The sequence below is a fragment of the Asterias rubens genome, chromosome 20 (assembly GCF_902459465.1).
Source record: "Asterias rubens chromosome 20, eAstRub1.3, whole genome shotgun sequence".
Lineage (NCBI taxonomy): Eukaryota > Metazoa > Echinodermata > Asteroidea > Forcipulatida > Asteriidae > Asterias > Asterias rubens.
In genome coordinates, this window is record NC_047081.1 from 5,649,637 (window position 1) to 5,665,497 (window position 15,861).

Genomic DNA, 15,861 nt, shown 5'->3' on the forward strand with positions numbered 1-15,861 from the left:
TTGGTTATAAAAGCAGAAGACCACTCCTTGAATATGCAGTACCACTTTGGAATGGTGCACTAACTCAACAATAATGTGCAACAATTGGAAAGAATCCAGAGACGTGTCCTAAAGCTAATTTAAGGGGATGGTTACAAAGACTACCTTACATGTAGTTCATTAGAGTCTCTCAATTTACCAAGTCTAAGCAAACCACCAAGGTCACTGTGTTCAAAATTTGCCTCAGAGTTAACTGCTTAACAAACTATGACACACCTCCTCCCACCCTCAAGAATCACTGGGTTCTTTGCCAAACTAATTTTGATATTTACCCCAAAATGTAAGTCTAGCAGACTCAGAGATAGTGCCGTCCCTTAATAAATCTGATTATTTCTCAGTAGTTGTCTTACTTTAATTATTGCAGTTCTTAACTCCTCAATTTGTCATCAAGTAATATTTTATTAATTGCTTAATCACTTGTAACTGTTTCCCTTTAAATTAATTAATTATTTGGTTAATTGATTTGGTATGCCTTTTCGTTCCCATCCTAATTCTTGTTCTATTTTTATGTGCTTGTTCAGTGTTGTAGGTCTCGAGACCTGGTCTCGGTCTCAAGACCTTTTTTGGCGTCTTGGTCCCGGTCTCGGAATGCAAAATGTCTCCGTCTCGAAGGGCTGGTCTCGGAAGCACTGGTCTTGGTCTTGGTCTCAGTCTCGGAAGTACTGGTCTTGGTCTTGGTCTACATCTCGGCCTCAAGCTGCAAATGTCTTGCTCTCGAGACCCCTTGAGACTTCAGCCAATAACGATTTTCATGCACATTGCCGTCCGCGATCACGTTGTTTCAAACAAGTCATCACATGCCGCTGCATCATTCAACGTGAAGCGTTAGAAAAGCTGCCAACCAATTTCTACAAAGCAGCTGTAGTATGTATGCGGTGTAAGGTGCCTTACTAGCTACGCTTCACGTGTCACTCAATTACTCACACTGACGTCAAAGTAGGCAAATCCTGAGTGCGATGGTTTTGCAGATTTTTTTTCTCCAGAATAAACGTGGGCAGATAATATTCGGGCAAAACATTCACAAATATTATAGTACACACAGTACAAATATTTTAACAATTTAAGTTAAACAACAGTGGCATTCCCTGGAGAGCATAAAAGTTAAGATGGGAGATGTCACAGCCTGGACTTCCTGCCAGCAAGATTTGCCAAATATGTACATGTACACCAATATAAAGATTTTTAAAATGCTGCCCTGAAATGAACAAGTGTGAAGTTTTAGGGGAAACAAGATGTGATTATGTGTTTTCTAATATCTTGTTAGCAGAACTATAGTTTTCTTTAGCATGCATACACGGTATGTTTTAAAGCTGATATCACCTTAATTTTTATGTTTTACATAATTGTTTGTATGCGCCAGGTACATGTAGGTCTCGATACCTTGGTCTCGGTCGCGGACTGCAAAACGTCTCCGTGTTGGAGAGCGTGTTGGAGGGCGTGTCTTGGTCTCCACTACAACACTGTTTGCTATACTGTGCAATTAGTTGTTTTAATGTGGTCACTGGCCCATGTGAATATCCTAATAATATGTTTTTATAAATTTATGTAAATTTCTAAATGTTTTTATGTTATTTAGGCGTTACACAACTGTACCTTTTATTTTCATTTGTTTGTTTTTTATTTTTTATTTTTTTATTCTTCTTCTTGTCGCTGGCGATTGTCAATAATTAATATAACAATTATGATGCTCTTCATGATTGTTTTCTTTTATGGCTAAGAAGTCTGTATATCATATCCTCATGTAATTGATATAAACAAATGACTACAAAGATGATACAAAAGTGTCAATTATGACCTTATAAGGCTGATGAGCCTATACAGTGAGAACTTTTGTTGCATGTTGTCCTTAGTGAAACATCTGATAAAGGCTTACCATAATGCAGTACATGATACATAATGAACCATCTGTGTAAACGGAAATGGCTCTGAAGTGGCTCCACATGAACAGACACTCTGCAACCAATAAACATTGTATTTACATTGTTAGCTTTAAAACACCCAATGATTTTCAAAAATCTGTTTCGGACAAAAACAAATTGTGGTACAGATCTTTATTAGCTCAAATCAAATAAACAACATGATACAAACAGCCTTTAATACTAGGGCAATGATGGGCTCAGGGAATGAACCATGGTTATTAATAGTAATGGACAACCATTGTATGAGTTATCGAAGAATGAAGAAAATGTACATAACTGAAGAGTTGATACCTCTTCGAACTGAACAACTTGATAAAGAAACAGCTAAGAAAAAATATGAAGTGTTTATTACCAGAGGTGTTTATTATCTCATATATCGCTGGTTGTACAGATCTTGAATACTGGTTAGCAAAACGATGTATTATTGGTATACATTGAATTAAAATAATCGTAATGTAACTTGATGGTTGTACAACAATCATCCAAACTTAAGATGATTGTTGTACAACCTTAATCTAGGATGATTGTTGTACAACCTTAATCTAAGATGATTGTTGTACAACCTTAATCTAGGATGATTGTTGTACAACCTTAATCTAGAATGATTGTTGTACAACCATAAGCTAAGATGATTGTTGTACAACCTTAATCTAGAATGATTGTTGTACAACCTTAACCTAGGATGATTGTTGTACAACCTTAATCTAGGATGATTGTTGTACAACCTTAATCTGAGATGATTGTTGTACAACCTTAATCTGGAATAATTGTTGTACAACCTTAATCTGGAATAATTGTTGTACAACCTTAATCTAAGATGATTGTTGTACAACCTTAATCTAGGATGATTGTTGTACAACCTTAATCTATGATGATTGTTGTACAACCTTAATCTGGGATGATTGTTATACAACCATCAGCTAAGATGATTGTTATACAACGTTAATCTAGGATGATTGTTGTACAACCTTAATCTAGGATGATTGTTGTACAACCTTAATCTAGGATGATTGTTGTACAACCTTAATCTAGGATGATTGTTGTACAACCTTAATCTAGGATGATTGTTGTACAACCTTAATCTAGGATGATCGTTGTACAACCTTAATCTAGGATGATTGTTGTGCAACCTTAATCTAGGATGATTGTTGTACAACCTTAATCTAGGATGATTGTTATACAACCTTAATCTAGGATGATTGTTGTACAACCTTAATCTAAGATGATTGTTGTACAACCTTAATCTAAGATGATTGTTATACAACCTTAATCTAGGATGATTGTTGTACAACCTTAATCTAAGATGATTGTTATACAACCTTAATCTAGGATGATTGTTGTACAACCTTAATCTAAGATGATTGTTGTACAACCTTAATCTAGGATGATTGTTGTACAACCTTAATCTAGGATGATTGTTGTACAACCTTAATCTAGGATGATTGTATTACAACCTTAATCTAAGATGATTGTTATACATGTACAACCTTAATCTAGGATGATTTTTGAACAACCTTAATCTAAGATAATTGTTGTACAACCTTAATCTAGGATGATTGTTGTATAACCTTAATCTGGGATGATTGTTATATAACCTTAATCTAGGATGATTGTTACACAACCTTAATCTAGGATGATTGTTGTACAACCTTAATCTATGATGATTGTTGTACAACCTTAATCTAGGATGATTGTTGTATAACCTTAATCTAAGATGATTGTTGTACAACCTTAATCTAGCATGATTGTTGTACAACCTTAATCTATGATGATTGTTGTACAACCTTAATCTAAGATGATTGTTATACAACCTTAATCTAGGATGATTGTTGTACAACCTTAATCTATGATGATTGTTATACAACCTTAATCTATGATGATTGTTATACAACCTTAATCTAAGATGATTGTTATACAACCTTAATCTAGGATGATTGTTGTACAACCTTAATCTATGATGATTGTTGTACAACCTTAATCTAGGATGATTGTTGTACAACCTTAATCTAGAATGATTGTTGTACAACCTTAATCTGGAATAATTGTTGTACAACCTTAATCTAAGATGATTGTTGTACAATCTTAATCTAGGATGATTGTTGTACAACCTTAATCTATGATGATTGTTGTACAACCTTAATCTAGGATGATTGTTGTACAACCTTAATCTAAGATGATTGTTATACAACCTTAATCTAGCATGATTGTTGTACAACCTTAATCTACGATGATTGTTGTACAACCTAAATCTAGGATGATTGTTGTACAACCTTAATCTAGGATGATTGTTGTACAACCTTAATCTAAGATGATTGTTATACAACCTTAATCTAGGATGATTGTTGTACAACCTTAATCTAAGATGATTGTTGTACAACCTTAATCTAGGATGATTGTTGTATAACCTTAATCTAGGATGATTGTTGTACAACCTTAATCTAGGATGATTGTTGTACAACCTTAATCTAAGATGATTGTTGTACAACCTTAATCTAGGATGATTGTTGTATAACCTTAATCTGGGATGATTGTTATACAACCTTAATCTAGGATGATTGTTGTATAACCTTAATCTAAGATGATTGTTATACAACCTTAATCTAGGATGATTGTTGTATAACCTTAATCTAAGATGATTGTTATACAACCTTAATCTAGGATGATTGTTGTACAACCTTAACCTAAGATGATTGTTATACAACCTTAATCTAGGATGATTGTTGTACAACCTTAATCTAAGATGATTGTTGTACAACCTTAATCTAAGATGATTGCTGTACAACCTTAATCTAGCATGATTGTTGTACAACCTTAATCTAGGATGATTGTTGTATAACCTTAATCTAAGATGATTGTTGTACAACCTTAATCTAAGATGATTGCTGTACAACCTTAATCTAGGATGATTGTTATACAACCATCCGCTAAGATGATTGTTGTACAACCTTAATCTAAGATGATTGTTGTACAACCTTAATCTAGGATGATTGTTGTACAACCTTAATCTAAGATGATTGTTGTACAACCTTAATCTAAGATGATTGTTGTACAACCTTAATCTAGGATGATTGTTGTACAACCTTAATCTAGGATGATTGTTATACAACCTTAATCTAGGATGATTGTTGTACAACCTTAATCTATGATGATTGTTGTACAACCTTAATCTAGGATGATTGTTGTACAACCTTAATCTATGATGATTGTTATACAACCTTAATCTAAGATGATTGTTGTACAACCTTAATCTAAGATGATTGTTATACAACCTTAATCTAGGATGATTGTTGAACAACCTTAATCTAGGATGATTGTTGTACAACCTTAATCTAGGATGATTGTTGTACAACCTTAATCTATGATGATTGTTGTACAACCTTAATCTAGGATGATTGTTGTACAACCTTAATCTATGATGATTGTTATACAACCTTAATCTAGGATGATTGTTGTACAACCTTAATCTAAGATGATTGTTGTACAACCTTAATCTAGGATGATTGTTATACAACCTTAATCTAGGATGATTGTTGTACAACCATCAGTTAAGATGATTGTTGTACAACCATCAGCTTGGACAACTGTTATACAATCATCAGCTCAAAGGGTCTATGTACTGTTTGTAGGGCAAAAAACACAGTTTGAAGATACATGTAATGATAGTAGAAAGCTTCCCTGAAAATATTACTTGCTGAGGTGCTGTAGTTTTTGAGAAATGAGTAAAAACTACATGCACAGCACCTCCGCAACTAATATTTTAAGTTACGCTTTCTACTATCTTTATTCTCAAACGGTGTAAGTTTAATGTAAATCTGTGGACATTGTGTTTTGTGTTACAAAAAAAGTACCCCAATCCTTTAAGCTGTGTTTGAATCAATGTACAAGTACCTTAGCTATTGTTATGGCTGTGGGGTGCTCACATCATTTTTCATGTCAATCATTCATGCTATATTTAATGAGAAATATGGAAAGAAACTTCTATTTACTTACATGTTCAATGAGAGTCATGGCAAACTTGCGATGGGGGATGCAATGTTTAGCATCACACAATTCTTCTTTTGTCTCATGTGCAAGATGGAAATGGATACGTGACAAGATGTTTTCCTAAAAGTCAAGAAACAGATTTAGCATATTAGACAAGTTGATACACTGGTGATGCATGTGATAGCATGCTGGGTCTGGAGTCAGAATGACATTCATGTTGTCATACTGCGAACCTTGAGGAATGAAAAAGAGGAATGAAAAAATACAGCGGTGTGTGTTAGCACTTTATACTCAGAACTTTCCCAGAGTCCTGTGAACAAAATATTACAGGCATGTTACTTGAGTTGGAGTTATGTTTCATGAAGTAATCAACAGCAAATACCCACATTGCAAAGCACTGCGCAAATGACCAGACCACAAAATAAAGGGGACTCAACAAAAGACGCAAGCAGATGATTTGGGGCACATCATGTACATTGTTGATCATCATTGGTCAGCCTTTTACGATACTTTTCAGTAACTTTGTTTACATTTATCGGAACAATAAAAATGTAAGCGTACGTCGGATGATCGGTTGGTTCCACATGTAATCGTGTAACCCCTACCCCCCTCTCCGCCCTTAATTGAAGAAAAAAAATGGATTCACATTGAACTCAGAGAGGTAATTTTTTTGCCTCCAATATTCAAAGAAAATTGCTGAATGGGAGAGAATTCTCACGCCTGATGTAATGATTGAATAATTTTAAGTTTATCTTACAAAACATTCTGCGGCATCATCCATACATCCAAGCTGAAAGCGCAGTTCATCTTTGAAGGCTACTGCAAGTGCCCTCCGCAATGCATCAGGAGGTAGGGACTGTCTGTCACTATATCTCAGCTGTGTAAACAATACCTAAGTTTAAAAAAATGTTGGATAATTCATAAATGACATTTGACTATAATTCATGAGTTTATAATAAAATAGATTAATTTTAGTCCAGAATGAGCTAATGAATCACAATTAAAGGTATCATTACTACAATACAAAATCAAGAAAAACTTGTCCAGTAATTTTACATTAAAACTAACAGCAGAAATATAACTCAACAGAACTCAATATAAACAGTTTTTGAAAATTAAGGTTAACTAGCATTTCTCAAAAAATGACACTTAAAACACTCCCGGGTGGCAGAACATAGATTGAGCAGAACATAGGGGTATCTGAACATGTACATGTGTAGTATTATTATTATTATTACTGGTTTATTGTAAAAACATCTGTTTGTTGCAGTCCAGAGACTGAATTAAAACACAGATTTACATTTTTATATATAAAATTTTTTTAAAGCACAGGTGAATATTTATACACAAGAAACATTACAAATTTAAAAGCGAAAGTCAAAAGAGACGCTATGAGAACTAAAATTAGATAAAAACAAAGACAATAAATTTTAACAATCACACTTAAGGGAGCGTCTCAAAAGTCGGAACGATTGGAACGTTCCACAGGGAATACGACAGCGATCCAGTGGGCATACGACAACGATCCTGTGGGAACACGCAAACGATCCGCTGGAACTATGCAGTATGCTCAGCGGAACGTTCCGCTGGGAATACGCGGGCATACTGTGAATCAATTCGTCAAGCACGCAGCCAGTAACCCAATCACGAATTGGCACGAGTGACAATTCCTATCAGTTAATAAAACCTATTAATTTATCAATTACACAGAATGAGATTGAAAATAACGTTCTATTAATTTGTACTTTCATTACGATTTTATTTTCAAAACTGTTAAACTATTAAGCTATGTATTAATTTACAAATTTGGTCCTTCCGATTCGTTGATTCAGTATATCCCCATTGTGTGTAATGTTGATTTGTATTTGAACAATAGTATTTCGCATGCGTTAGAGGTCCTAGATTGTCCACGAATGATATTGCAAAAAGTATTTAGGTTTTTTTACGCCGCGTTCAGCTTTAATCGTGTTGCCATGGTACATCAATGTTAAAGGCAGTGGACACTATTGGTAATTACTCAAAATAATTATTAGCATAAAACTTTTCTTGGTGACGAGTAATAGGGAGAGGTTGATGGTATAAAACATTGTGAGAAATGGCTCCCTCTGAAGTGCCATAGTTTTCGAGAAAGAAGTAATTTTCCACGAATTTGATTTCGAGACTTCAGATTTAGAACTTGAGGTCTCGAAATCGACCATCTAAACGCACACAACTTCGTGTGACAAGGGTGTTTTTTTCTTTCATTATTATCTCGCAACTTTGATGACCGATTGAGCTCAAATTTTCACAGGTTAGTTATTTTATGCATACATGTATGTTGAGATACACCAACTGTGAAGGCTAGTCTTTGACAATTACCAAAAGTGTCCACTGCCTTTAAATTAAACTTAGTTTTAAAATTAAACAAAAACTTATCTCTACAGTGTTGTTGATGATTGATCGCGACAAGCACTGCCGGGAGTTCGCTTTACACTGACGTGAAATAACAAACCAATTGAAACAACACAACCCAGTTGTGAATATTCCCGTAGGAATGGAATGTTCCCGTAGAAATGTCCGCTGGGAATACAGTATGCTTTCGTTGTTCCCACAGGATCGCTGACTGGGAACACGCTACAGATCCACAGAGCATACGCACTGTTCCCACTGAGAACATTGGATAGTTTCCGCGATTCGCTCGAGTATTCCCGGCGGAACATTCCTGCGGGCATAGCCGTTCCGACTTTTGAGACGCTCCCTAACTAACAAACCCAACTGAGACCAACCAAAAATCCACAACAAACAAACACCCAAAGAAACACCCAAACGAACATCCAAACAAACAAACAAGCAAATAGTATGTAGGTTGAACAGTGAAAACATAGGGGTGGCTGTTTTAGTTTGCCAAGTATCTGGAGCTTCAATTTATTATTAACTTCAACCTTTCTCTCTTGATGTGTGTACCCAATCCTTGTGAAAAAAAATGGAGAACTTTCGATTTTGGATTGCTTTACAGTCAACATATTTTGTTTGCATTGGCACACCATGCTTGAAAGTTATGCTTTGAGGAAACAGTGAAAGAAAGAATAAATTAAAAGTAGGCATCTTGTTATACAAAAATATTTATCTCTTCTATGGTCAACACAAGTATGACACATTTTTCTAAGGTTACTTTGTTGGTTCATGCTAATTGCTGTTAAAGGATTTGGGTACTTTTTCAAAATGTCCACAGATTAACATTAAACTTACAGGGTTTGAAGATAATGATAGTAGAAAGCTTCCCTTCTAATATTACTAACTAAGGTTGTGTAGTTTTTGAGAAATGAGTAAAACAAGTCACAAAATCATTTTGGTCTCATGAGACCAAAACTATTTGCGCATGTAAAATCCCCTTAACCAGTTATGATATTATACCAAAACCATAGCATAACTGGTTAATGCGTTTTTACATGCTAAATCTGAAACGAAAATTATTACTTTTACTCATTTCTCAAAAACTACAGCACCTCGGTAAGTAAAATTTCAAGGGAAGCTTTCTACTATCATACTCTTCAAACTGTGTAAGTTTAATGTAAATCTGTGGACATGGTGTTTTTTTGTTAGGAAAAAGTACAATACCCTTTAACTGCACTGTTGGAGAAGGTTGCCTACAATGTACATGATGTTCCCCCTACGTACTGTACATTTGACATAAACTCACCTTTAGTGCACAGAAGATACAGGCATTGCCCATGCAAGCATGACCTCCCATCTCCCGGAAACTTCTTCTGAATACATCTAAATGCCACAGAACCTATACATATTATAAATGCAAATGATGAGTACTGTTGCAGTATAGTTCATTGCTTCATATTGGGTAATATACATGTAAAGTGTCCAAAAGTCCAAAGCATTATTGTAAAAAATTAACCCAGTTAAACATGTATTCATAAATACCTCAGTTTCGATATTCCTATTGGTGGAGAGCGCGTCACGTTGGGGTGTTTAAACCGTTGATAATGACCAGCGTTTATAACTGGTTGTCCGCACTAGTCTTGATGCAAGCATTTCTTGCTACGGGCGATGCAGGCGCTGTCGGTGATTTGGCCGCGCTGTGTGTGAAAGGAAAACCAGCGAATATGCACCAAGACTATATGCACATGCGCACGAACGGAACCAGAAAACACACGCGTACGGACATCGTACATGTACATTCAACATGTATACTGAACATACCATGGAGGTGGAAACATACAGAGCTCAAGCACTCGGAAACGGATTAGTTTTACAGAGTTTCTTACTTTATTACGCCTTTTAACCAAAAAGGCATTTATGAATGGGAATCAAAGTATGTTGAATCGGTTTTCAACTAGTGGTTTAAACCCGCCGAGGTCTGGTTCTTGATAATTTACCTCGTGAAAATTTGGACTGTTCCATTTCACGAGGCAAATGTAACAGTCAAAATTTTACCAAGGTAAAATTATCAAGAACCAGGCCTCGTTGGGATTAAACCACTAGTTGAAAAGCTCTTCACCACACATTGATTCCCTTAATTATCGCTAGAGGAGGAGTTTACCTTTGTGCTTCTGGCAGTTTGGCTTGTCTCTAGGAAGTGATAAAAGTATTAATTGTTTTCATTTCAAACAAGTCTGCATTCAGTCCAGTCCTGTTTTGACATCATTTGTTAAAATTGGTATTATGATAAAGCAAATTGATCTATGAATGAAACTTTGCAATGTACCATTTTCATAAGTGTTGTCAAAAATCAACAACTTATGTGTTTTCATATTTTTGGACCCCAAATTATTTCTTCATTCAGTCCCGTCACTTTTTTATACTTGGTCGCTACCATGGCAACGTCTTTTGTTGGAGATAAAACATTTTTCCAATAATAGAGCACAACTGACTTGTGAATATAAGCAGCTAATTTTTTTCTTTCAACGTCGTTCATGTAGGGGTAGTTTTGGATCTGACCCTACAAAGACTATAACTCAAGATCCAAGGGGGCAAGGGGGTTTTGTACCAGTAGTCCAGGAGCCAAACCCCAAAATATAGGTAAAGCGTGACATTGACTGCAACTCAAGGTGTCTAGTATGCAATTCCAATGCATGCCCAATAATAAATAATATTATTAACCTTGTGTCTGAATTAATATCTACGTGTAAGATCTGGTATGTACACACCTAAAAGTATTCCTTGTCGAGAAAACATGTGAAGAGTTCTGTTGTTATCATATAAAACACATTGATGAGCGTTTGTACACAAACATATGGGAAAAGTGATTTTTGGCAATAAAAAAAAATGCTCAACCCTGCCAGCTGGGCATGCATTAGATTCTTAAAAGGGACCCCCTGGAGGACTCATTTCAGCAAAAAAATGTTAGTTGTACTCAATGTCACAGTTCATGTTCAGTTCTCCTGGACTACAGGACATTGTACAATCAACACACAAGAAAGTAGGTAGTGAGATGTTTTTTGAAATCAATGATTTTGCAAAATAATAAATAAAAACCAAAACCACGTTTTGAAGTTAAATGGATGGTTGTAAAGTTGTATGAATGACATCTCCACAAGATGTGATGATCTCATTATGTTTCACACGTGGTTTGTATACTTGCACATACCTGTACTGCACTGTTTAGAAAGCAGTTGTTTTCTCCTGGTGCATTCAGTAATCCTTTTGAAAATATGACTGAACTAGTGTTTCTTGGTTGCCAGACATGTGCTGCTGTCTGTCGGCTTTGACTGGCAAGACTTTGATACCAGGTGGCCATTTCAAAATATTACCTGCCAAAAAAAAAAATACATACACACTAAATTTAAAGTACATTTTTTTATCAGGAGCAGGGCTAATTTTAAATTTTGTTTTGGGGAATCATGGTCCCTCATCTATATTTTCCATATTTCACACGTATATTTTCGACACACAGGAACATAATTCCAAGATGCTCCATGTTTCTGGAGGGCATTGAAAAAAATCCCTAAACTAATAATAATAATAATATTAATAATAATAATAATAATAATAACCGTATTTATAACGCGCCTTTTGCCAAAGGATACAAAGCGCCAGGTATTATTACTGCAAGGAGTGGGGTGAATTTTTGAGATATAAGACCTAATCCTTAAGCGCCATGTAATGGTTTACAAGGTGCTGTGGCGCAATATGCTGCCAATCCAGCCAGGAACACCGGGGCGAACCCCTTCTCTTTTCGATAAGTGCACTGGGTTCTTTTACATGCGTTTTACACAACACGTGGGACCAACGGCTTTACGTCCCATCCGAAGGACGAAGCAATGGTTATGTGTCTTGCTTAAGGACACGAGTGTCACGGCTGGGGAATCGAACCCACACTCTGCTGATCAGAAACACCAGAGTTTGAATTCGGTGCTCTTAACCGCTCGGCCACGACACTCCCTGTAATTAAACAACACAACATCAATTTCATCCGACCAACTGACCCTGCCTGTGTCCCCTGACATGGCTGACTGAGAAGGGGCATTGGTGCAGTACCAATCAACAGAAGATAACATCGATGGTTGCTCTTTGCCCATCTGTTCTCAAAATGGTATCTCCACTGTTTATTGCCTGTTTTGTTTTTTTCAATGTGAAAGATGGCGCCCAGTGTGTTGTAAGATGGCGCTTAGTGTGCACACTCCACGACTTGCTCTGATACATGTATTTCTACTCATTTTACCTAGTTTCAGATACATAAACACTCTGAATCTTATACCATCAGGAAGAGCACGCCACACTGACTACTCTAGATAACTTTCTACTGTGAGTTCATGCTACATTGTATCTGTGTGAATTTCAGGACATTTTTGAGCCTGATTTCCAGCTTTCTCAGCTAGCAACTCTTCAAGAATGCTACACATTTGACCAAATCAACATGATGATGCCAGCCATTGTGTTCCTCCTCCAGCCCATTGTGTTCAACCTCAAGCCCATTGTCCAAACCCTGCATTCAACAGCTTGTGGTATAGCATTAGCCCTGGCAGCCTTACACTTTCGTATTATACTACAGTGACGTCCTGGATATCAGGGTACATTTCTGGAAAATTTTCAAAGCTTCGTAACTTAAATCTTACCTGCAAGAAGCCAATAATTTCAACAGATTCACATTCCATGGCAGCATACATTTTTCTGCGGTGGGTTTTGATCGTCATAACTCTTCACAAATCCGTCCTTTTCATGAAATAATGCAGCTTCCAACGTTAAAGAATTCCCATTTTTGTTCGCACTCTCACAGTCTGCCGTGTGTATGCAAGACGCAAGACGCGAAAATCTTGCGTTGCATTTGTGTGTTAACGCTGTGCAGTCAAGATACAGTGACCAATAATTCATGCGTCTAAGCTTGCATCATGCGTCTTGCATGCGAATGTATACGCATACACACGGCAGCAGACAACACTGTGAGAAACGATCAAAACAGGAATTTTTTTAACGTTGGGAGCTGCATCATTTCATGAAAATTACAGATTTGTGAAGAATATATGACGACCAAAACCCACCGCAGAAAAATGTATGCCACCATAGAATGTGAATCTGTTGAAATTAGTGGCTTGTTGCAGGTAAGATTTGAGTTATGAAGCTTTGGAAATTTTCCGGCCCAGAAACAGGCCTTAATAGTTAGGATTCTGTATCTGTGTACAGAGGAAGAGTCCTATATACATGTAGGGCTAATGTACATTTGTAGCACTAGACATGCCACAGTACTATACAAGTACATAAATGTACATGGGCAACTTCGCGAGAAAGGTTGCAAAATGAAAAATGGGTAATGGGTGCTTTATTTTAAAAGAAGACTTTGTTGGAATTTGCTGATTTTTGTCGTGTTAGAACCTGTATGTGGTAGCAATCTCCAGAACAAATTTCATAGCTCTACGTATTACGGTTCTCAAATGATACGCTCATATAGGTGCTAAAGTACAAGATTTGGAGTCTCACTCACATTTTCTAGAAACTGCAATTAGTGAGAAATAAAAAATAAATGCCATTGCAACCACCCAGACTTGCAAGGACATTGGAGTATTTCCCCAAACTCTGTATACCAAATTTTATTAGGATCGACCAACATGTACTCATTTTTTTGTTCTGCCATTTTGAGTAAGATGTTGATGTAGCTGTTAAATGTTTTTTTCAAAATGTCCTTTCCTGAACATGGTATTATATTCCAAAATTAAAAGAAAGGAAACAAAACGTATTGCCTGTCAAAATGACCCTACATGTACGTACTCCAGTAATCAAATGTAAAAAGATTGGAATTTGGAAATCAGAAGTAAATTTGATATAGCTGCTGTTGCGTATGCTACACAAAAGTACGTTAAAAGTGTCCTATCCTGAACATGGCGCCCCTCTTTATATAGGAAGTCAGAGATAAAAGATTTTGGATATAAACATGTACCTAGGGTTACACTTACAAGATTTAACCCACTATAAAAAGATTCAGACTGGAACCTTGCTTGCTGTCATGACATCGTCGTTTAACGGCATTGTCCTCTCCTGAACATACAGTTAAACGAAATACTTGGTATAATAAAGCCAAAATACTTAAATTGGATGAACTATGCTTACATTGGAAATACAGTTTATGTTTGAAAATTTAAACCAACAAAATTACAAGAGGTTGTAAGGGATTTTTTCTTACAGGTCATTTACCGACTCACGTTTACGGACAATACATCTGTGAATATACATTAATCTCTAAAAGTCGCACCCAAATCCAATATTTGTCAGGAACTTGCTGGTTTAAAGTTTCATACCAACCCCTTCCACTAAATTCAATTGTATTTTAGTTGGAGTCAAATCATTAAAATTAACTTTTTAGAATGTTTTTGTTTGAATTTCTGTTTGTTTAAGTGTTCAGGGGTGGATTTCACAAAGGTAGTCCTAACTTAGGACTAGTCCTAGGCAATGCTAAGAGATAGGACCAGTCCTAAGTTAGGACTACCTTTGTGAAATCCACCCCAGGAAAGGACACCTTTTTTTAACAACATATGTTGTACACTGTTTTTACAGATCTTTTGGAATCTACATCAATTTAACTAGTTTTACCTATGGAAAATAGAACATTTAATTGTACAACTAAGGCAGAGTACAGTCATAATGTGCAGCCATGTGACAGCAAAACATGAGATAAAAGCAAGTGTGCCAACAAAGTTTATTGTCGATAAATGCATCGAATTAGAAATTCTGTATTAGGACATGCAAGGAACCCACTCAAAAGTTTGAAAACTTTTAAAGCTTTGTCGTTAATGAAGTTTAGTGAGAATCATGTACAAAACATATGAGGCGTCATGTACAGTGAACTGTTCTTTATACTAAGGGAGGAGGTGGGGGGGGCAAAAACAAATGGTTGAGGGCAAAGCCAAGAGAAAAATACAATGTAAGTGTACATTAGGTTGACTGAGCACGGAGGGAGGAGACTGAGTGCTTAGGCTTTGTTCAGGCAATATTATCAGTTTTTAGCGAATAAGCGATGTGTTTATGGCTGTACGGGAACTTCGAAACTATTTCAGCAAGTAGCCAGCGCAAGAGTAGCATTGTGACTTTGAAAGCAAATGGTTTTGGTATGGTTTCTGGTAATGAACCATCCTAGGATTGTTTGGATGTTGTTTTGGTAGAAGACAATGGTCTCTGTATTTTGTAAAGCCAAACAATAAGCCATTGAAAAACAAACATTTCTTTGATGTTTGTATGTGTCTACACAGAAGAAAGGGATTGTTTTTAGAAAGAATTGGGCGTATTGGGGGGGGGGTTACTGTTAGAACTAAGAGCAGTCATGACAGTCACAGTTGTTTTGGTTACAGTGTTTTAGAATATTTGAATTAATTGTTTCTTTAAAGGCAGTTGACACTATTGGTACGTAATTACTCAAAATAATTATTGGCATACAATAAAACCTTACTTGGTAAAGAGTAGTGGGGAGAGGTTGGTAATATAAAACATTGTGAGAAAC

The 15,861-nt window shown here is 36.1% G+C and overlaps 1 protein-coding gene across 2 annotated transcripts in view; it reads right to left on the reverse strand.

The window, feature by feature from the left end:
* Positions 1-15,861, reverse strand: part of LOC117303776 (inactive ubiquitin carboxyl-terminal hydrolase 54-like) — a 49,260-nt gene that overhangs the window by 30,702 nt on the left and 2,697 nt on the right. For both annotated transcript variants that reach the window (XM_033788128.1, XM_033788127.1), the window contains exons 2-6: positions 11,524-11,686; positions 9,622-9,714; positions 6,700-6,834; positions 5,949-6,062; positions 1,913-1,992 (exon numbers count right to left, since the gene is read on the reverse strand). In XM_033788128.1, the coding sequence (XP_033644019.1) occupies positions 1,913-1,992; positions 5,949-6,062; positions 6,700-6,834; positions 9,622-9,714; positions 11,524-11,673 (572 nt within the window). In that variant the 5' untranslated portion in view covers positions 11,674-11,686. The remainder of the gene's footprint in view (positions 1-1,912; positions 1,993-5,948; positions 6,063-6,699; positions 6,835-9,621; positions 9,715-11,523; positions 11,687-15,861) is intronic.